At 34.1% G+C, this 25,329-nt stretch overlaps 1 protein-coding gene and 1 long non-coding RNA gene across 2 annotated transcripts in view; one reads left to right on the forward strand and one right to left on the reverse strand.

The window, feature by feature from the left end:
- Positions 1-904: 904 nt before the first annotated feature.
- LOC138710762 (uncharacterized) lies at positions 905-10,730 on the reverse strand. The gene is made up of 3 exons (XR_011335305.1): positions 10,601-10,730; positions 5,336-5,430; positions 905-1,981 (listed from the first exon to the last, which is right to left on the reverse strand). It is a non-coding gene; the product is annotated as an uncharacterized lncRNA (long non-coding RNA).
- Positions 10,731-10,733: 3 nt separating this feature from the next.
- The window catches only part of LOC138710760 (hypoxia-inducible factor 1-alpha inhibitor-like), a 43,348-nt gene continuing 28,752 nt past the window's right edge, over positions 10,734-25,329 (forward strand). The window contains exons 1-3 of the mRNA XM_069841861.1: positions 10,734-10,843; positions 19,390-19,546; positions 20,144-20,403. Coding sequence (XP_069697962.1) covers positions 10,749-10,843; positions 19,390-19,546; positions 20,144-20,403 — 512 coding nt within the window. The 5' untranslated portion in view covers positions 10,734-10,748. The remainder of the gene's footprint in view (positions 10,844-19,389; positions 19,547-20,143; positions 20,404-25,329) is intronic.

A 25,329-nucleotide genomic window follows, 5' to 3' on the forward strand; every position in this document is an offset into this window, starting at 1 on the left:
CAATGACGTGCTCGCAACATGCTAATTGATTTTATTCTATGATTCTATCATCTACTTCCTCATTCAATGAATGGAGATAAACATCAACGTGAATTACCAACGATCTCAGTTTCAGCTGTCTATCACTACTCGAGGACGAGGGGAATTTAGAGACGTCCAATATCATATCCAGGAAATACACCTGGAGTATTCAAACGTGTCCTTGCAGTACATTTTGTTGTAATCAAAAACATTGTCCGTACTTACGATTCACTCTGTATATAAGTTACACGACATTCACAATATTGCGATAATAAATAACTGAAAGAATTTTGGCTTTGTCCTTTAAATATGCAGAAATTTGATCTGAACAAACGTAATACAATACTTCAAAATTCCTTTTCAGAAGGAGAAGTTACATTAGTTCGGATCAAATTTCTGCATACTTAGAGGACGAAAACTAAAGTTCTTTCAATCATCTATGATAATACACCACTCTCTTAAATTGACTGAGCATATTGAGAATGAAATCAATGGTTTCCCCAAAACACCCTATGAAATGTTTCAAATAAAACAATTTTTATCTCGAAAAAGAAGCAAAAACGAGCAAAATTCTATTCAGCTTTTTTTTTTTTTTGTTTCAAACATTTCAAGGAATAATCCCCTGAAATTAATGATATTACTTATGGTTCTCTCTGTATATAGACACTCAACAAGATGGATTCAGGATCTATACATAGCAATAAAAAAGTTAATATCAGCAGGGACGATTCAAGAATGGTACGTGCCTCCGGCGAAAGTAATAATTGGGCTCTTTGAATAAAAAATAAAAAAGTATTAGTAGTAGTAGTAATAATAATAATAATAATAATAATAATAATAATATAATACTAGGAGCACCAATAGCAATAGAAATAGTGTAATAATAATAATAATAATAATAATAATAATAATAATAATAATAAAGTTAATACTAGGAGTACCAATAACAATAGAAATAGTGTAATAATAATAATAATAATAATAATAATAATAATAATAATGACTCTTTTTATGCTGAGCAAGGAGACGAACTATACTCGCAGCCACACATCTATTAACACTTTTTTCTTAAATATTAGTTTCTAGACAGGAACATCTCAGCACTTCGAACAGACAAAGCCGTTATTATTGTGCCTTCAAAACCAATCTCTATCACAATTTCATGTTCAATACTCATCGAACTTAAATTATTTAAGCGTAGTTGTGCCATGCAATTGCTCAATACATATTTATTAACTTTAGCTCGGAAAATGAACGTTTTAAAGATGAAATGGTCACAAACAATGTCAGAAAAATTCTCACAGCAATTTAAATATTGGGGAATGCTGACAAAATATTGTCATTCTTCATGTAACTGTATAGGGCAGTAATACTTCAATTGGGTCACTGCTGACAACTCCTTAATCAGTGGTGGATTTAACATTCAACATTTTTTGCGGATTATGAGCCAACAATATTTGCTAACTGGTAGCGGAACTCATTGGTCATGCAGTTAGCACAACACAACGTTACCACTTATCCAGTTCTTGCGGTAGAGCTAAATTTCATGTATAGATACGGAAATAAAATTTGGAGCTCTGTAAGCTGTAAACATCATAAGAGTATTTTCGTTTCTGTACATACCAGGAATCAAAATCCGGTTCTCTATATTTATTGTGAGAAGTGCTAGGCCTACTACCATGTAAGAAACGTTTTATCGCCCTTTAAAACCCATTTCTGATGCAACTGATCGCCGCTAGATGACCAAGGGTGATACGAAGTTGGTATTCTGGCCAGATGAACCTGAGCATTCTCCATGGGATTAGTCGACATTCGTCTGACAGTTGGTGGAACCGTCTAAAAATTCCAGCAGTACAGTCAGCCCAACCGGGATTTACTCCCATGCCAGAGCGCAGTCTTGAAGCTTAAGCACCCTTGTTACCCATAGACCACACCAGTGGCCTACAGATAGTTTATTTCACTGAAGAAAAATTGTAAGAATATGATAGCACTTTTTTTAACATTAAGAACGTAATAAAGCAAAGTTCATGTTGCGCTGATATCATTACCTTGGAGGTATTTCATACAATTTCAAACTTTTAAATTTCTGTACTACGTTAAAGAGGTCGAATGTAGAAGTGTGGATTTTAAAATTGGATCAACTTCCGATTTAATATTTTATTACATTTATTTATTTCTTTGTGTGTGTGATTTAGAGGCAGAGAGACAGAAATGTTAAATAGCTGCATTGGAATGTAATGCAGAAGTTGCAATTTTCTACTGTCATAGTGGGAACACTGTTGGCAGAGAATGAATATCATCACGTGATTTGTAATGGATAAAGCGACTGTTCCCCGAGTGTTTCAATTATCCTGTAAAATGCGTGACATTGTTGAACTGCTTCCATGATTTTCCTGTAGTCAGTATGACTAACTTCTCATTGGTACGTTGAATAGAAACCTCAGTGTGCAAGTACGAATTAATACAGTTTTATAACTTGTTAAAATGTAATGCAAATATTATGGCTTAATTATGCTTTGCATCTAATGTATAAAATAATACAAACTATAATAAAAGCAGACGAAACTTCTTAATAAAGAATTAATTTACATAATTTATAGACACCGGAAAGTTCTTGAATTCATGGCAAAGGAATCGTTGCTTCTTCTTCAGAAACTAAATTTAACAATTAGAATATTCCTTGTCCAAATAATATAGTCTGTGAGTACCTGACTAGCAAACCAACATAAATTTAAGGATATAATTGAATCGAGGGAGAACTTCTGCTTTGTCACTTCATTATTATTCCTATTGTTTTTCATCTCGCTGGAGGAGTAACAGTACAGTTACATTTACTCCGTGATGAAGTGTTGGACGTTGTGTGAGAAGTTCCTTTACATTTTGAACTCCCTGTATATTCCGAAATATCCTTTCTAAATTACAATGAGGATCATGTTTGAACAAGTTTTACAGTTCACGTTATTCACCCACACAAAACAAAATTCCTAAAGATTTTCTTCATTGGAACACGTTTCTCGTGCCTAATTGTAAGATCATGTTAAAAATACAGGGCATTTCAAAAGTCAGTTCAATCATTAAACCGCTATAAATATTATAATATTTGAGATAGGGAAAAAACAAAAACATCACAGTATTGGGCAAACAACGGGGTTTACAAAACATTGGGAAGATATCCGCCATTCTTTTGTTCAACGTACAGCATTGAGCATTCTGTCTGCGACACCATCCACAGCATTTTGCAGATAAAGTCTTGGAATATTGGCAATTTCTTACCAAAAGTCGGCGGGATTGATATCTGGAGATCGCGGAGGCCACATTGTTGGAAAGTGCCTACTGATGACACGATCCCTAAACATCTGTGTAATTGTTTTGTAGGGATAAAGATGTGGTGTGGAGCGCCACTCACAATCAGATGCACGAAATCCTAATTTGTCGTTGTGTGTTGCGTTTTTGTGGGGATATTGAAAGAACAGTGCTTTATACCCATTCATCTTAGTGTAGACTAGTATTTTTCAACCTTTTTCAACATATGGCTCATTAAAGATGTAGTTTAAAATCCCGCTTCACACTCATATAATCTAAATCAGGGGTTTCCAACCGGGGGGGGGGGATTTTGAGGGTTTTAGAGGGAAAGTGTTTACTGAATGTTGACTTATAAGCCTAACGCGTTCACTGAATGTTGACTTGTGGATTCACTTTTTACTTCTCTTTTTGCAGTTTACTACATTTTATCGCGGCACACCAGCGGAACATTTGCGGCACACCGGTTGAAAATGGCTGGCCTAAACAAACTTCGTGCAAACATAGGGACAGTTCTGCACAGTTTAACGTGGAGCAGTGTGATGCTATGGTCACCAGGGTGATAAATCATATGGAACATGTCGTACACAATCGTGGAAGAATTAGTGTAGAACACATAGTTGTACGGTGAACCTATCGTTGTGTACAAAATATTACTGAAGTATTTCCGTTATCTTTCTTGGATAAATCTTTACATTGCAATTAAATGCATTCAGCATGACAATAAAATTACTTATAGTCTACAGAATTCTATCGTAGTTGTTCACTATATATTTATCTTCAGCGTCGTGAACACAAAAAGCTATGATGCTCTGTAGTTAGATTTATCATTTATCTCGTTTTATATGTATTGTCAATATATCCACTGTTTCATAAATTCCTTATTTTTCAAAGGGAACCTACAAGAAAATAAAAATAACATAGGCTACAAACAGTAGACTATACTGGGTTTTGTTACAATTTTACGAAAGAAACAGAATTCTGCTAATCAACAAAACTATGCGCTTATCTCAATAAAATGTACCTGAAATAATAATATAGGCTATGCTTTTCTGATATTATATTAAAATTATGACATAAAGAATACTTAATCAATTTAAGGGTTAAATAGTTAAATAAATATCAGACTATTAGCACGTACACCCTTGCACTTTGTAAACTCGTAGATAATTGTACAGTATATTTTTGTATACCGTACTTTTCATCCAGATGTCCAATATATGACTTAATTCGCAATTGTATCTTTATGTTTAAATAAATATAGGCTAAATACGACAAAATTTAGCTTAGTTTCCGTTTGCCATCGTAGTAGGTACTTTTTTACATTCAATTTCAGTGTAAAGGCGAACTTTTAATAAAGTTTCGTATCAGAAATCTTACTATGAATCGCTTAAAAAACACAAAATCTCTCAACAATACAGAATTGCAGACATAGGTGTGCAAAGGGTGAAATTGTAGTCTTACAAAAAATAAGCTATTATATTGATTGTAATAATTCCGTATTTGAAATTATGCACATTTACGAATGCATGTCACATAAAATGTAAAGAAAGAGGAATTGTCATCCCTAGCTGGGATAAGATGTGCATGAAGAGGGTGATGCTTACGGTAGAGGAGGGGGGAGACTCCTCTCTCCCTACAAATCGCATCCTATTCACCTATACAAGAACGAGACATGCATTTGGATACACAACCGGTATAATTTTGTTACAGTCATGTGTTAATGAAACTGCCGCGGAACAACTCATATTACATTCTTTGCAAGGTGAAGAAATTAATTAATTTTAATCGCGAAGTTGTTCTGCGTTAGTGTAACTTTTATCGGCCCACATACCTTACCTATAGTATTATAAATATATGTATACATATAACATAAATATACATAATAGTATACACGAAGTTGTGTTAATTATGTTGAGAACGATTGTCCCTTAGCACTTCTAGCTTTTATTGTGTTCAGTTTAATGGCAGCGCCAGCGATAAACCGTGGAAATAGACGTTACGTCATACATACACTGAGTGCGAACAAACAAGGAATCCCACGTCTCAGCAGATTCGCAAACATAAGCTGCTTCTTTCCATTTACTTTTTGTGGCCTTGTTCATTGTCCTGAAAAAAAAAGTCTACAGTAAGCAAAAAATGTCTTTCTAACAAATTCGTAGGTAAAGAACAGACAGCAGGTTACTTTAGATGAGTCTTGTTCTGTATGAACATCTTGAAATTCATGGCTGCATTTTATGGACGATTTTTATTAATTTTGTTTAGCTTGAACAAGACGTTATATTTTTTTTCAGCCATTCTCAAATTCAGTCACTGGAGAGTCGAATTCACCATTTTCATATATGTATAAGCCTACTGCATAGCTTATGTTTGTGAAAGACTGGCTTATTCTTTAACACTCGCGATACAGATGTAGACAAATGTTTCAAAGCAAAAATATACTGAGAAATATAATTATAAGGTTGTGATTGACACTGTCAACCTCAAATTCAGTTACTGGAGAATTGAACTCACCAGTATGTATACTGCATAGCTTATGTTTGTGAAATACTGGCTTATTCTACAGAGTGATTCACGAGGATTTACCGTCCCTTACGGAGCTCATTTCCGAACACATTCTGAGCAAAAAAAGTCATATAAACATTTGTCCTAATCTCAATATTTTCAGAATTACACTAATTTGAAGTTGTTTGCAAAATACCATTATTCTTGAGTTTTAAGAGTAAAAGAATATTACAGAATGAACTAGTCAAGAGTATTATTTCTTTAATTAGCTAGTATTTTGAAGCTAAAAATGTGTTGTGAATTCCTAGTTGCTTCATACAGAATTTTTTTTATTTATTTTTTTTTCAATTTTTAACTACAAAATTACATTTTCTTGCGCATTTATCACAACAATTGTTACAAATGACACCACTCCTGTAAATTATTTAGGACTGTACATTTGATGCATAATTAAACTGTAAAGCATCAAGTTCCTAAAGTCGTATGATTTGTAAGAAATTTTGTGATAATTACGTAAGAATGATGTCATTTTTAGTTAAAAATTGAAAAATAAAATCTGTACAAAGCAATTAACAACACATTTCTAGCTTTAGAAAACTAGTCAATTAAAGAAATGACACTTCTGAGTAGTTCATTCTCTATTTGTAATATTTTTTTACCCTTAAAACTAAGAAAAATAGTATTTTACTAACAAATTCAAATTAATGTAACTTGGAAAATATTGAGATTAGGACAAATGTTTATATTACATTTTTTTCTCAGAATGACAGTAAATCCTCGTGAATCACTCTGTATAACACTTGCGACACAGACGTAGACAAATGTTTCACAGCAAAGTATACTGAGAAATATGTATATAAGGTTGTGATTGACCCGTGATGATGTAAGGGGATCGTGAATTCTTATTGAGTAAGAGAACGCCGATCCTCCACACATGTTTAGTTCGACTACGCAGTGTCAATCCATCTTTTACATTTCCCAGTATAATATATGAGTCACTAACCTACCATGTTAATTTGCTCTTCACGTTATGACGTTAGTACAAGGAAAACCTAAAAGTATTGCATGTGAACAGAGTGAGCACATGTAGATATATCGAGTTATGAAAATCGCTCATGGTTCTCTATTCAATAGACACGAGAGAATCGAAATCTGAATTCATACACTGATTAGCACCATAAAAAATATGATACTACGAGATAACTCATTTTTTCAAAATTTGTCCTCTATCGAATACAGAACAAACGTTCCTCAATTACAATAGCTATAAACCAGCAATAAACTGGTCCGCGGACCCCCTGGAGTCCGAGAGTTGATAGTCAAGGAGTTTTCAAACTAAAATATGATTAGATATCTCATTATGAAAAATGTGAGATATGATACGATATGATATGATATGACATGATATGATATGATATGATATGATATGATATGATATGATATGATATGATATGATATGATATGATATGATATATGATATTTTATTCATCCATAGTATTTCCGTAAGACAGACCTGTCACAATTCTGTATGAAAAATATAATAAAAATAGCATGCAATCCCAGTTAATCTTTCATTATAGTCAAGTGACTGGATTTGCGAAAATATGAAATAATTCCATGAAACTTATCAAGCGGAACAACTCTTCTGGAATTTGATTACACGTGAGGAATATTACTTCCCTTCTGCAGAATGTACTTATCCAAAATGCTTTTTTTAACCTTGCATACATGAAAAACAAGTAATGAAATCGGTTGAATGTTGAATCAGATTTACGCACACATATTTCAAACATGGACGTATAGGCCAATACCTATATTGCACATTTAGTGGCAAAGAAGCAGCACCGTCCTTCCTACAGTAAACAGTAAGATTTATATAATATAATATAATATAATATTAGCAGGGTTACAATGTAAACTACATCTTCCTGTATCCAAAGTGTTTAAATTCGTATCTTCTTCCTCCATTCTTCTCTTGCCTACCAATCTCGTTCTTCCAACCCTCTCTCTTTTATTCCACTTCTTATATCGTCCATCCAGGTTTTCCTTCGTATAATACTATATAATATGAAAATATTTTATTACCTTGTACTAAGCAAGCAAGTGAAGGTTGTAGCAAAAACTGAAAAAATATAAGTGAAAAGAGTAGTAAGAAGGTAAGTCCACAAGAATCAGCGTACAGGGAACACGGCACAAAACAGCATTCAATAAACATATTCGCTCCTAAAACCCTCAAAATCCCCCCTTCCACAGGGTGCCGCGGGATTTTAAATTACACCTTTAGTGTGCCATAAAGTTTAAGAACCACTAGTCTACACGACTAGTAGATATTTCTTGTGAATTTGTGTTAATTCAGTCACACCTATCTGCTTTGCATTTAAACCGTAAAATGTATTCATTATATCACATTTCCTATATTTTCTGGATTATAAAAAGAACTTTTGCATTTGATATATAAAATGAAAATATATGTTATTTTAATGCTCAGAATATGATTTTACATGTATGTATATTCAATAATAATTTAAGAACATAAACTGCAAGCACTAACGTAATTGGTAAAGTGATTAAGAAATCAAATTTCGCAAAAATCGTAAAACATATGAAGAGTTCAGAGCCATAGTGGGCCAAGCGCCATTTATTAAAAACGGAGAAAGCAAGGGTTAAAGTTAAGTGAATGCCATAGTTCAATGAAGATTGACATATCATTTAGTTTTAATGTATATACTTTATATTCCTTGCTATATGTTTCCATTAAATTATGGTAATAACTTCATTTTAACCCTTGCTTTCTACGGTTTTAGTAAATGACACTTGGCCCACTATGGTTCTGAACATTTCATATAATGGGGAAGTATGTGTCGTCATTTACAGCGAGCTTTTCTCTAATACATATTTAGAATTTTTCTTGTAAATTTGCCGGTCTCGACAACTACAATATGCATAATGCATGCTTTTGTTTCTTAACATTGTTCGCTTAATGGTTAGGGTACAAGGAACAAATATTATAAAAAATATGGATTTATCACGGAGTGAATCCAGCAGAACATCGATTTGAACTACCGCGCCATGTCAGAGTAACAATGCCGTTCGCCCGCTCATCTGCTGTATACATACTGTATCCTTGTCATTCGAGCCAGGTTGCTAACTACCTATGTATGGGCATCCGCAGAAGTGTTTTGTAATCCATTCGATAAGCCACGGTGGTGTAAAGGACAAGGGGAAAGGTCTTATCAGTGCCATTCAGTTGACAACTCAATTCGAGGTGGTAGCACTAAATAACGAATATTTGTTCCATGCCAAAGTTGACTTTCTTCTCGGCAAATGTATTATTGAAAAGTGCGCGAGCGTAGGCAAAACAGTGCGGTATCTGGTGTCATATAATTATGCATGTAATTGTGCTGTGTTGATGAGAAACAATAAATTATGAATAAAATAAATACTCCATTATAAACTATACTTTCTTTATCATATGAAGATAAATAGAAATAAATACATATGGAAAGATTAACTCTAGATTTGTACATAAATGTGCAAATAAAAGGTGATAAAATGCTTATACAAAAAAACAAATAGATTTGTTGATGTGATATTAAAAATTCTTTCTTCTATTTTCCTCGTGTTCTTTTTTAATTCAAATGGCATTGGTCTAAGAAAGGTTTGATGGATTAGTTCACTTGTGGTAGCAAGATCCTCAATTTTAGACAGAAATTCATTGAACTCTTTGCTGAAAATTACAGAAAAATAGAATTCAAGTATAGAACAGTTTAGAAAACTTCAAACTTCCGTGAATTTATTATATTAATTTATTACTAGGTCTGTTATTATTATTATTATTATTATTATTATTATTATTATTATTATTATTATTATTATTATTATTATTATTATTATTTATATAAAATAACCGCGATATAAAACGATACATTATCGTTACTTGTCGTTTCTGACTCGAATGTTCTGGCACTACTCAGACAAAGTGGCTTCAGGGGTCTATTTCCATATTAACATATCATTTCTTTGGCAGTAATAAATTTGAACACTTTTATGTAAAAGAAAATTGTAATCTTTATAATATTATAAATGTTAATATTTTTGTGTAAAAGAAAATCCTACTCTTTAATTTCTGTTCTTGTTGTGGATTTTTGTTTAAACATATTACAGCTGTTTTGTATTTTTATATTAGATCTTTGTCAAGTTGTTATAAATTTTCTAGTTGTCCATATGTCTGTATCACTTCGCCCATGTGGCAGGCAGCCCTCTAATGAAAGAAGATTTTGTAAATAAAGAATAACGAGCACATACTCCCATTTTTTCTACACTCAACAAATGAGATCTTATCACGTCCATCCTCGCACTTGGCGATGATTATGAACCAATATTGGACATTTACAAGCAGCAGGACTCCTTGGTCATGTAGTCACGTTGGCGCAGGTCAGCCACTTACGGCAACACAGATCAAACACAATACAAGGATACATACCCAATTACTCTGAGAGGCAGATTAATTTCCATATCTCTTGTCGGGAATCGAACTTGGATTCGCTGGATTTGTAACCGCAAAAGTGTTTTCCACAGAGGAGTTATACTTTAAATTTTCTTCATATTACACTATTTTATATTCTGTCCTTAAAAAGTTTGCTTTTATTTATAGTAAAACTATGTACAGAAAGCTGTCCTTTATTTTAAAACAATAAGTGCATTGTTTCATTTCTTTTCATTTACTTTGACTAACTAAGACGACACGTGGAGTAATAAAATTCTATTAGCATACCTATTCCAAAAAGTAAAGAAAAATCGATGGTTGTTAACAAAGAAGTAATAAAAGCGCACAGGTGCTGGAACTTTGTTGAGTGACGAGTAGAGAGACTTTTGCGTCGTGTCATTTACCACGTAGGCCAGCCACAGTTGAGTTCCACCGGATGGAAAGGAGGGGAGAACTGAACGATGACAGCAAGACTACTCTACCGATGCAGTTTGTTTCCAGAAATATCTCCGTCTGTCAAGGCTTCCTGAGGTGTGTAGGGTTATGTACATAAGAGAAACGAGGGCAAGGTAAATAGCCTATTACTCATACCGTATTACATTACATATCTCACGCAGCAGCTGAGGATTTTCCGTAGCTAATTATTACGGTATTACCGCATAATAATACATTATAATATGAAGCCATACACCATTAACCATCTACTACGCACCTCTCTGTTCGGAAAAATTTACTACTATATTTTAATTAGAATAAATGTAAATAACCCTCTCGGATAAAAGTACTCTACTACAGTATAATGCTTAAGATTATAAGATCTTCAAGACACAGGTTTGATTGTTTCCGTTCCGTAAAAACTCAACATTGCTGATGGGTTACAATGGCAAAATAACCAAAATCTTGTAAAGGGGTAGAGAGTCAATTTTTGTAATTTTTTCTTCTCTATCTTCATACAGTTAATTCCTTAAATTAATACTCTTGTATGATGTTTAGGATGAAATAAATAAATAAATAAATAAATAAATAAATAAATAAATACATACATACATACATACATACATACATACATACATACATACATACATACATACACACAGATCGTCGTTAAATAAACCATAATTTTATACACACACAGATTATTAGCAATGGACTTTGTGTTGGATATGTCTTTTTTGCAGGCATCAATACTACCTAATACTGTAATGTCAACCGGTTGTTCACTGTGAAGATTATCCCTAGTTACAATTATTTTTATACCGACATCAATGCATTGATTTCTATCACCACCATCCATAGTGAATAAATTTCAAGACTTTTAATTAAAATTGAAATTACTAACCATTTCTGTCATCATCAATCAACTCGAGATATGACAATGCTGTTCTATATTCCACGTGGATTTGATAACGGGACGTCAATTGAAAAAGCTAAAGCATCATTGGTAGACATTAGTTATTGCTTCTTGTAATTGGAGTCCATCGCTGTGGAGTAACGGTGAGCATTCCTGACCATGAAATTAGCGGGCCCGGATTCAAAACCTGGTTTGGACAAGTTACTTATTTAGGTTTTCCCTCAACACATTAAGATCAAATGCTGGAAACTTTCGGCGCTGGACTCTGAACTCATTTCGCTGGTATTATCATCTTCATCTCATTCAGACGCTAGATAACCTTAGCAGTTGATGAAGCATTGTAAAATAACCTTGTGAATGGAGCGATATCTGAGAAGGCCTGATCAATAATCAAATATTTATATTATCTTTTCAAAGAAAAGCAGCGTCTTTGACACCGCTTGGATATTGAATTAAAAATTGAACCCTGGGATATTCAAGATGTCAAAACAATTGTTGTACGTAGCTAAGTAAAATAGGAAGATTGTTTATGTCTACTTGTATCCACTGACCATTGCTACAGAGGTTACACGCCGTCTAATATTAGTTTCAATCTCAAGTAAACAAGTATTGGTAATGTTCACAGTACAATAATTCAAAATAGGCTGGGGTGAAGTCTTTCCGGTAGTAGTACTGCTTTCCGATACTGATACAAGAAGAGCTTCGTGCGCTGGGCCTTATCCTGTACTCGTCTGAAGATGGGACCTGGCTTTGTCAGGGCTAATGCAGGATCGCCCACTTGTCAGCATCGAATTCACGAATACCACTTGGACAACCATCGCACATATACAGGCAGTACAATGGATCAGTGTAAGCCTAAGTACAAGGATTCTTCCCTGGTTCGGCCCTCGACAAGCCAAGGATCCCTATCAGGATTGGAAACAAAACTATATGTATTTCCATTTGATGTCCATTCAACAAATATTTGATTTTAAAAAATGAGTACATTATATCTAAATCTGTTACTGTGAAATTATTCGAAACGCTGGTACGATACAGTATGAAGTAGGTTGCTCCTCTAGAAGTAATTTTGTTTAATAATAATAATAATAATAATAATAATAATAATAATACTTACTTACAAATGGCTTTTAAGGAACCCGAAGGTTCATTGCCGCCCTCACATAAGCCCGCCATCGGTCCCTATCCTGTGCAAGATTAATCCAGTCTAATAATAATAATAGGCCTAATAATAATAATAATAATAATAATAATAATAATAATAATAATAATAATGTAGTATTCTTCACCTGACATAATTAGGAACATTAAATCCAGACTTTTGAGATGGCAGGGCATGTAGCACGTATGGGCGAATCCAGAAATGCATATAGAGTGTTAGTTGGGAGACCGGAGGGAAAAAGACCTTTGGGGAGGCCGAGACGTAGATGGGAAGATAATATTAAAATGGATTTGAGGGAGGTGAGGTATGATGATAGAGAGTGGATTAATCTTGCACAGGATAGGGACCGATGGCGGGCTTATGTGAGGGCAGCAATGAACCTGCGGGTTCCTTAAAAGCCATTTGTAAGTAAGTAGATAATAATAATAATAATAATAATAATAATAATAATAATAATGAAAATTACGTTATCAATATCAGCTGTGTAATTTGATTTGATAAATAATCAAATTAACTTATTTATAATGTTGAATTTTTAGTTGAGTTGAGTTACTTACATTTTTTAAAGTAATAAGTTTAGTGTTCAGTTGCCACTGGATTATGGTAAATCGATACGCAATATTTAGATTTAGCTTCCTTCTTGTTGACAGTTTTTGTAGCTTATAGTTCCCATACCGTGCCTACGATGCATTCTGAGAATCTTTACTTGGAGAAAACTGAGCTGCTTCTGCCTACAGAAACTCTTTATAATTATACACTCACTTAGCGTCTAGAATCTAGATCTTTAAAAGTCACCATAATAATCAACACTTCACGAATTAGACCTGTTACGGTCTCTATCCATCGTTTTTTCAGTCTTCCCAAGTTTCCGCGACCTCTTGGAAATGTATGACAGGATTCGAGTCCCTTTAAGGACAAATTTCCATGCTTAGGACGAGAATTGAACCCGAGATATCATAATTTGTAGTCACGATGCTAACTGCTAAACCACGAAGCCGTCTGTTATAAAATATGCTTATTATATAATTTTTAATGGCATTGGCAGATAACATCGTCTGTTGTTTATGTAATTGTTTAAGCCTTGGTGTATGTAAGGTTGTGTTGTATTCTACGAATGCAGCTAGGAAAATTGTGGAAGTTGCGAACAAAATCGGTCATTTCCACAGAAAACAAAAAATGAGTTTTTTTACGGTTTCGGTATGTTTAGAGAGACATATTTCTGAATACGTTACTCTTTTTATCCGAACCCAATCATTTCCGTGAGAAACAGTGTGGTACAATCAGTTTTTACAATAAAAACCGGATAATTCCTTATCATATTAATGCCACTATTTTCATTGTCACCTCTGTATAAAAAACGGACATTTCCAATATTTTATATGTGTTGCAATTACCAATCCATTCAAAATCGGTCATTTCCACTTCTATGTGCAAGAGTGATAATATGTTATTGCTGATTGGAATTATTGTAAAAATGTTATAGTTATAATCAGTGGCGTGTGGTGATAAATAATCCTGGTGGTGCACAAATATTTATTATGATTATGATTATCATATTATTATTATTATTATTATTATTATTATTATTATTATTATTATTATTATTATTATTATTATTATTATTGGTACTAACTACAACATAACTATAAATATATAGATATAGATTTACATAATTTTTTAGTCAAGAAATTGCAGTTAATCAGTTTCCTAGGTAGGTTCAGTAATAGCAAAGTAAAGTGTTCAATTTCTATGCAGCACACCGTAAATAATATTGTTTTCGCTATATTGCGTTTTATAACACAGTTCACACGTTCACAAGCATTCCATACGTGTGTCGTCTCATCAGCCTTAACTGCAAAAGTCAGCAGCATTCTTTATTTCTTTGAAATCTTAGCATGGCATACATCCAAAATGGCTTCATGGATTTCGTGCTGTATAGTGTTTGATGTGCTTTTAAACACTGTTCCTCTTTCCAAATGTTCCTTAAGAGTGCGTCTAATTGAGAACTGAAATTGACGAGGTCAAGAAAAATACTAGCGTTTAAAGATGAGTTTCCGTCTTCGTGACTCTTAAAGCCATCTCAGAAGCTCCACAAAACCGCACGCCCATATCTGTTCTTGGCAACTTTATCATTTTGAAGTTCGACAGTCTCATTGAATCCAATTGTGTCTGTATGATTGTTTGACCCAAAATTGCTAATTTAACATTATTGTTGAATGTGCAGCTGAAGAATCGTGTTTTTATTTCTTTCATTCATGTGCTTCAAATCAATCATACCTACAGAACGATAATAAAAATTATTTAGTTACTACGCACAGTCCTAAATTCAAGCAGAAAAATAAATAAAATTCATAACACGTAGCCTACTTGTTTTTGTCAATAAATGTTCGCCGCCGAACAATAGGCAAGGAAAACAAAATACAGCGTCTTTTATATTGCAACCACATATTGCATTTTTCGTAAGTCCGAATGTTGAATTTTCTTGTCACTTCTCTATTACTGTTCTTCGTCACTTATAATTTTAATTCCTGTGTACGTCTACCCATCTTCTTTATTTTTATCTTTTCGAGTAAAGTTCTTACAGAAAATTACATATTTAAAAGATTTTGCACACTATTCATTGCAATATTCTTGATAGAACTGGCCAACAGCTACTGCAGACAGCTTGAGAACACATCTGAAAGTGCTCCTAATCCCTCCTACGCACACTATTGTTATTTGTCTATGCCATACTGGCTCCTTACCATGCTCCAAAGCCTGCCATTGAAACAGTACTACTGCGCATGCTCGAATGGAACAGTGTGCCGCAAGTGTCGAGCGGTAAACGTAAGTCCCAGGCGTCAACAAGAACAGTACACATGCAGTGTTATTTTTACATAGTATTATAATAAAGAATTATGTCGCTCACATAGTCTATTGCAGCTCATTGATATAACTTTAAAAACATGCGTTATTTGTAGAGGTGGTACACTGCTCCTGTGCTCCTTAAGAGAAATCACCACTGGTTATAATATATTCACTTTTCCATGATAAAGTAGAATGAAAGGGAAGGATATCTAGGGAGATTTTAATACAATGTGCATTCACATAATTGAGTTAAATGTATCTTTAATTGAAATTATTGTAAAAGTGTTACGGTACGGGTGATTAAGTAGTAAGCACCGGTCAGGCCGCCATTTTCTCACAGTAGAAGATCTGGGCACATATATTGCCGTTAGAGTGTAAAGGGACTCACAATATGCTAGTCATAAGAAAATTTTCAAAATGTAATTAAAAGGAATTTAATATATTTTGGTAATGTAACCAGCGGCGGCTCGTGAACTTGTGGACTGGGTGAGCTGCAGTAGATTTTGGTACATACAAATTTCACTTCTTGATACCATTACTAATAAGTATAGGACAAAAATAAATGCACTACGTATCGAAAAACCAAAACTTTCTCACTTAGTTGGGAGATGTCTGTGGCATCATTTGCTAATCGCTAAAACAAACTAATACCATCCATTTCAGTCTGAAATTCTGATCGGCAGATACTCAACTTGCAATCTACCAGCTTATTCTGAATTGTCTTAGAATTACCTTTAAACAGTGGCATGTTCCAAATGATTTTTGAGAGGCTCGTTTAGATTACTCACGGACTGTAGCAACCCACGAAATACACCAGAGTTCTTCGAATCGTTTTTTCATTATGTCCCCTAAGGGGAAGTTCATATTGGCCACAACATTTGATACAATGAATATTTTTTAAAATAATTTCAAGATTTTTCCTCACTTCTTGATTATGTTTGAGAATGTTTGTTCTGTTCGCTTCACTTAATTGCGCAGGAAAATTAGTTTTGCCTAACATTGCCAATGAAACAACATGTTTCAGGTGAGATTGCGAAGATTCGTGCTTTTTAATTTTTAGGGGCAAATGTCCTAAATCTGTTACACCACTCCTAGTCTATGCAGTATCACCACCGAAGAGGAGGCAACCACAAATGCTTAGCGTAAATTTCATTGTTATACTTCCTTACATATATGCACAATTTCGGCTGGATGAAGCTTGAGTAAGATTTAAGTCGGGTAACGAACTACCCTTTAATTTCACTTCATTACATCAATTTTCTCCGCAAGGGAAAGTTGAGAAAAATAAAATTAATATTCTGTAATTCACACACACTCATGGTTGCACATTTGCACTGGTTAAGTTACGGTACTAAAACGTGACACCAAAGCAACACTCAGATATACTGATGGTCAACAATTTTCTAAAACTGGAAAAGAAGTCTCTTTTCGTATTTTACGTGCTATATCAAAAGGATTATACTAGTGCAATCATTTTGAGCTAAAGAAAATATTAGGTTCTGCCAGAGGCTGGATATATATGTAATAATAAGGCAAAAGAGAATATTAATTTCGTTATATTAACTCGATAAGATTCTACAACAATAAGTATGTGAAGAGAAAATAAAAAATTTGTCATTAAGTTTCAAGGGAATAGAGAATCCATTTGACGTAGCATTGCAATAGCGGTGTGGGAGGGGAGGAAAGATCTTCCCTTGTGGCCTGGCTCTGCAAGCCACTGCAGCGAGATATGGGTTTTAAACAGCAGTTTCCCTCTGCTTCCCTCACCTCTCTACCCCCTGACCAAGCAAGACACACTCTCTTACGAGCTGTCCCACCCTGCAGAGCCCAGGACGACTTTGAATGCAGTGTCAATTCCAGTACAGTCGACGCGCAAAAAGATAATGCATAAGATAATAGTACGTTTTCCCGGCCAGATGAAATATAAAGCAATTTACCAATAACAGCTGTAACAATTCTTCTACAAATTAAAATAAATATTATTTTTATTTTCCTGTCAAAGCAGGGAGTGCTGCAGCTTCGCAGCTCTTATGGACGGGCCGCCCCTGAATGTAACCCTATGTGCTCTGGATCTCTATTGCTGGAAGATTGCCTAGCCGACACTGTAATGTTATATTCGTTACTCCATGATACAGTTGTTGGTGTAAGTGACGTGTTGTTTTACTGTTATAAATGGCAAATAGCTTTTTTCGAACAAAAATGAACATTTCCCTCATATCTCCAAACAAAACGGACATTTCCAAAATATTTTTGTCTATAAAATGCACATAAAATGACTAAAATCATAATTATTGACACCATTACAACAACGAACGTAACATGCATGACGCATAAAATTTGTCGTTCACTTTGGAGTAGGCCTACAGTGAAGGTTTGATACAGTAGTATAAAAAAAATACTATTTTTGGAAATGACCGATTTTGTTCGCAACCTCTACAATTGTCGTATTCTACACTGTCATTTGGTATTCTATGGTAGTCTACCGCAGTTTTACAACTCTAAAACTAACATTCCTTACTGCGTCTGACCACATGTAACTTCCTCCAAAGCAGAGGTTCTCAATATTTTTTAATGACGTATCACTATTTTTTCGGAATATGTAATTATGGTAAGACTTTCCTGTGTTAAATTTCAACGTACCTCGTTTACATGTTTCGACCTATTTATGGGTCATCATCTGGGTTCTGAAGATGATCCATAAATAGGTCGAAACATGTAAACGACGTACGTTGAAATTTTAACACAGGAAAGTCTTACCATACATATTCCGAAGTGATATAGTGTTAAAAGTTATGTAATCAAGATGTATACACTATTTTTTATTTAGGACATTAGCTGTATCACTAACCAACTTTATAATAATAAATAGTCTAGTGTCACTCCCAGGGTCATAAGCCTAAGTGGAAATGAACTGCAGAAAGTGTCCGAGAATATGCTGAAGCGACGTCAAGCATGCTTGAATGCCTAATTACTACAGTAAGGTAAGCATTTTGTTTAGTGTTATGAGTTTTATTTGCCACAAATTACGGACACCGTTTGGGGGAGACGGACCACCCGTAAGCCTATCTTTAGCATGCTGAGGCCGTGCGGCCACCTAGTGAGTGGAGTCCACTGGACATCTCATTGTTACTGTAATGTGTTCTGTAGGCTAGTGTAAATTCTAATTTTCTGAGTGGTGATGTAATTTTGCGTCTTTTGTTGTTTTAATTTATTTACTTTTGTGTATGTTAGTCATTGTTTACTGTGTTTAAGTTGGCTTTTTTTACTTCTGTTACATACCGGTATTTGTATTATAATGTATTGTGCTCCTTGTTGTTTTGTTTTTCTATGACGAAGCCTGTGACATTTATGTATATTTTTCTGGCTAATAAAGGTTATTATTATTATTATTATTATTATTATTATTATTATTATTATTATTATTATTATTATAACTTGGATTCCATCTTTCAGAATCGTCATTAACTCGGAGGAGCTCGGAAAGTTAATTTCATACTTGAGTAAAAACAATTAACTAAATCATAACAATAAATCATACTCAACATTCAAGACTTCATAATCACAATCAAAAAGTGAAAAATAGATGCGCGCAAACATTTGTGCTTCTTTCTTCCCTGTTTGGGTGTTGTTCTCGTATATACCGGCTCGATATGACATCATTTGCCTACGTGACGTAAGTCATGACGTCCAAATATTTGTTTTCCTTTCCTTGCCCAGCTTCCTCGAGGCGCAGCAGCACAGTCGACAAGAGATAGACATGGCGGATAGAAGGGAGTGGGATCAGAGTCAGTTGCGGAAATATGACATTCATTTAGATGAAATACCAAGACTGAGCATAAGAGATCCTAGGGTCGATGAATTTATTTCAGAAAATGTAAGTACAGATATTATTAGACAAACATGTAATACCACATACTTTAGTAATGTGTAATAAAATGTGTCTGAGTTTACTAACTTCACCACTGTCCGCTGTAATAGCAAGTAGACCTACTATTATTGTTTAGTCAACTGTCCGAAGACAGGTTTGGATCTCATAATTGACACCAATAAAGTATCACTCATGAGGCAACTAAGCCAGGAGATATTGGGGTACGGTGGTCAGTTCCTTTCCCCCTTAATTGCATATATCGCTGACTAGTAACACAGTATTAGATTAAACAGACTGGTTCTTCCTCTGACATATCAAGTGAGATGTACTGCCTGATAATAGATTACGTATCAGCCAGAATCTCTATCATAGTAGAACCTACTATATAATTTAATTCTCAGCTACACAAACGACAGTAGGCTAATGTAAAAAATAAAGAGATAAACGCTGTAGCAAAGTAGCCGTAATCCCAACCAAATTATTTTGCAGACAATAGAATGATAGAGAACCTGTAAAATCATGATCACAATTGACAGTGTTTACATAGTAGGCCCCACGTAGTTATTAGCACTTTATAAGAAACTTTTGTTTTAATTGTTCCAGAAACCTGTGGTTATAACAGATTCAGAACTTGTCGCATCAGCTGAGAAATGGGATCTGGATTATTTGGAACAGAATATGGGAACTGGAGATTTTTCAGTATTTCTGTCACGGAATCACAAGTTCAAATATTTTGATGACAAGAAAGTTCCATCGGCGGCGGGAGATTCCAAATTGGATTTCACACCGCCAACAAGAAGAGTTGATATGAAATTTCCAGAATTTACCCGAAGATTACGACAGTGGAAAAGGGGAGAAGAAAGGTAAGTCATAATGATATTGTTCTTTAAGTGTTTAAAAAGAGGGTATTTCTTTACAATTGCATTGCTACATTAAAGTATTTACCTACATGGTTCCTAGTCGAGTCAATGTAGAGTATCCACCGACCACTGAACGAATATTGCACACTTGTGTCACTGCCAATGTGGCGCTATAAACCAATTTTCAATACTTTTATCACAATACAACACATTTAAAATCTTACATAAATATATAGAGAATTATTACTACATTAACACATTTAGTATACGGTATCACGAAACATGTAAAATGTAATTATAATGAAAGTCGCCATTGCTTCTTCTTCAAATTAGTAGTATTAGTACGATCTCCTTCCACTAAATGGAAACTGACACGATTGGCAGAGCCAGCAATACATGAAATCGAAATGATACTAAGTATGAGGAATGTTATTACAGATGTGTAGTATTATGTGACAGGTTAGGTTAGGTTTGATTAGGTGTGTATTATGTGACAGGTTAGATTTGATTAGGTGTGTAGTATTATGAGAAAGGTTAGATTAGGTTTGATTAGGTGTGTATATTATTACTATGTTGGCAACACTGAAACCCACTGTTACATTAAAGAAATATGGCGGTATTCTTCGTTCACGCTCGACGATTTTCGTATATAAGTAAGGTATGTATTTAGGGTGGGCTGGGTGGGCTTACAACTCTCCCAGTGATCACATCAATTATCTGTTACTCAATACCGTACTTTAAATCCAAGGCATTTTCAAGGTATTTTTTATTTATTTATTAGTGGCTGGGACATAAGAAAGATTCACCGTACAAATGTATTTACATCTTTGAATTCTAGTCGAGTCATACGTATCGTTATGCGAAAAAAAATGAAAATAAAGTGCAGACGCCAATTTCTAAAAAAAAAAAAATAAATAAATAAAAAAAAATAAGGGTCGAATGTTGCTGTGAAAGTGGTGACCAGCAGATAGGTGTGTGTAGGCGGATTTGCTAGCAGAAGATGGAAGGGGTAGGCGGCAGAGATGAGAGAACATACATCTCATTTCCGTGCGTTTCCTTACTGATAACAGAAAAAAGCGAGTTTTTGTATGGTCGAATCAGTGACAGATTAGGTTAATTTAGACTTTTGGTATGCCTTGGAAGAAAGAACACATTCTTAGACAATTTTGAGTGTATGACAAACGATAATCTCCTAACAAGGCAGTGTTGTGATGACAAATAAAAGTGCTATGAACTTGTGCATCAATCTAATATACAGTGACACTGTTTTGTTTAGCCGTGTGGTTTTCATTTTCCCGTCATCTGCCACTAGGAGCTTATCTGCAGCCACCCGATCTGCCAGCACTGAAACATTTAGTATAGGAATTTGTACTTAGCCAAAGTAGGTGTTGAAAATGTCCCCCATCAACTGCTACACACTATTGACGCCTTCTTATGAAATTGTTAATTACTTTAAGAAGTTCCGCTTCACTGGTTGACTCGATTTCAGCTCTTGTATAATCTTTAAGCTCATATCTATTGTTGAGTAGTATTGGATTGTAACTATTTAAGTTTAAATTACCATTATTATATGTATTACTACTGTTATTTTCACTTTTCTCTACTCTGTAATTACATTGTTGAGGGGATGAAAAAAAAAAATTATTGTATTCGGGTTTTTCGCATAAACCTTATATTTAAGTGTCCTACGTAGATAGAAATCGTATGATGTTAAATATGGACTTCGTGGGGCCCACAAATTTTTACAGATAATTCTCCTTCCGAAAATTCGACGCAATTCTCTCATGGATTCTTCAGCAGTATGAACAATGGCAGAGTCTTGTTAGAAATATACAAAGGAACGTTCTCCATAAGTCAGTTCACCTAAAAATGGGTCAAGGATCTCATTCACATAACACTCGCTGGTAATTGTTCCCTGAGTGAGTGAAAATAGACCCAATAATTCTGTGTCCATTCATTGCACACCAAATGTCTATTTATTCACCATACAAAGGTGTTTCGAGTACAATACCGATGATTTTGTGATGATACGTGTCCATTTAAATGAAAATAGGCCTCATCAGAAAAATAAATTAATGTCTGATCAATTTCCTCAGAATTTACTTTCTCTAAAATCCAATTACAAAAATGCTACCTCTTATTGGTATCTTGGTCATTAACTTTTGAAATATCGGAATTCTGTATGGCTTTAAATCGAGTCAGTTAGTGAAGCAGAACTTCTTAAAGTAATAATAATTAACAATTTCATAAGAAGGTGTCAACAGTGTGTAGCAGTTGGTGGGGGAATTTTCAACACCTTCCTATACTAAATGTTTCAGTGATGGCAGATGGTGGCTGCTAGGCTGCAGATAAGCTCCTAGCGGGAAAATGAAAACTGCGCTGCTAAACAAAACAGTGTAGTAGAAACACGTGCATTTCTACCTCTGATGAGGTTGAGGCTGATTTGTACGTCTATTATCAGGCAGTACATCTCACTTGATGATGAGTCAAAGAAAGAACAGTTGTTTGTATACATCTGAAGTCTGATTAGTGTAATATGTATATATTACTATTACTATACTATATTGATTTATTGATATAGTTCACAAGTACAAAACTTGATAATATAACAAAAGATCTATAAACAAATGTAGTTCTACATACTAAATATACAATTTCCTAGACTCATTATTTTATCGCAAATCTCAATAATTTATTGGTTCAAACTTGCACTTACGTCTGGTTTTAATGCATGTTTAAACCAATCGTGATAACCAGTGTAATATGTAGCTAGTCGGTGATGTATATGACTTAATTGCCTCATAAGTGATGCTTTGTTGGTATCAATTGTGATGTACAGACTTTTCTTCGGACAGTTGACTAAACAACAACGTGCGTTTCTTGATATCAAGATTAAAATTACAGCAAACATACTGTTTGTGAAAAATCGGTGTATCTGTATTGATTTCAGAATGGTGAACATGAGTCTTTGAATTAGGTGTGATACAAAACAATAATTTAAAATAGAGTAATATTATTATGGTACCAATTTATGGAGAGAAAAGTAACTAGTCATAAACTAATTTAGATAACAAAATCGTAGGCATTATTGGATATAAATTGAGAGGAAAGTGCGGTATCACGTTTTATAGCAATAAAATATGTCGCATTCATAGAAATAGTCATTTTGTGCAGTAATAAATTACAGTACTGGTAATAACAATTTTTGTAATACCGGTACAGTAGGGAAAAATAACTCCAGATTAAGGTGATCATAGGGAGAAGGAGAAACTGCTATGTGATATACCTACAAAATTTTGGTGTGAGAGGGAAAGTCGACAAACAACTGTATAAATACCCAACGATCAGGGTAGTATAGCCTTTGTAAGCAAATGGAAAAGCTGTGAGCTAGAAGTAAAGTGAGAGTCTAAAAGAGAACACTCTTCAATTGCTATGTGTAAATTATGACCCTATTTTTTAAATATCAAAGCAGATGAGTTTATTGTGTAAATAAAGTAAAAGACTAAGTACACAGTGAACATACTGATATACATGAAAATTAAGATAATGATATATTATTGTGATGACATTGATCACTGGAATATTTGATAAGATTGCAATTATCTCAGGTGTACAGTATCATTAATAGATTGTAGTTGCAGAACATAGACCTGCGTTTATTTTTTGTTTAATTGATTGCATGATTCTGTTGTTTCTAGATACATCTGAACATTGTGAAGAATATTGTGTTTTATGTATTTTTATTAATTTTTTTATCTGTGTAAAAAAACTTGTTAGCTGCGAGAGAACAATCTTTAATGAAAATTATATTTTCTTTACAGAGCTACAACATTGTAAAAGTCTAATAAACTATAACTTACGAACTATTTAACTTATTTTTAGTGAAAATATTTCCAGATTTAAGGTGATCATAGAAAGGAGGAAGAACAAACTGCTGTGTTGACATACCTATAAAATTTTGGTTTGAGGGGGGAAAAGATAGGTCTCTCTTTCTTCTTACCCTAAGATGATCTAACAGAAGGGCTAAGACTAGGATAGAAGGGTAATAGAATATAAAACAGATGGTAAAAAGGACATAGAGATAATTCCTTGGAAATAACCAAATACCAGTATCGAAATTGTTAAATAGTCTTGTTAAAAGGAGTTGGCTTCCTTGCAAAGGATACATGTAATTGAATTCAGGAAATATACTTGTACACTAGTTTCCTTCACCCATAGCTTAATTTTACTTCTCTACAATTATTTTTCTACAGCCATCTGCGTATGTAACACTATGGTATTCGATATTTTGTCTAACATTTTCATCCAATGTTCCTTCTCTCATATTTTTTTTCTACTTGACGATATAAAATTGTCTTTGAAATTCTCTGATTTATCATTATTTTTAGGTCCACATAACAGCTTAGATTATAATGTGACATACTTATATGTATGATATAGCTGATGATGATGATGATGATGATGACGACTGTGTTGATGATTATGATGGTGATGAACTGATGATAAATAATGCACTATTGAATAATAAGAGCTGTAGATTATAATGGAACTGCTCACTTATTACTGACAAAAGTCACATAACCATTTTTGCAAACAAATTCTTAACAAATACAAAAACACACGTTCATTTACAATACCATTACAGATCTGGCATCTGTATATATAAGCACTGTAAGCACATTCTATTTTCGTTAGAATGTCGTAAATGCTCTGCAGTTGAATGTGCCTTCATATAGCTTAATTGTTGACAATTTTGAAGGTAGTTGTTGTTTAGTCAACTGTCCAAAGACAGGTCTGAACCTCACAAAGATACCAACAAGATAACACTTATGAGGCAACTAAGCCAGGAGATAATGGGGAAGGGTGGCCCATTTCTTTTCTCCTCCATTACATACATTACTGACTAGCTACATATTACTCTAATCAGAC

Source organism: Periplaneta americana, chromosome 12 (genome assembly GCF_040183065.1).
Source record: "Periplaneta americana isolate PAMFEO1 chromosome 12, P.americana_PAMFEO1_priV1, whole genome shotgun sequence".
In the NCBI taxonomy this organism is placed as follows: Eukaryota; Metazoa; Arthropoda; class Insecta; order Blattodea; family Blattidae; genus Periplaneta; species Periplaneta americana.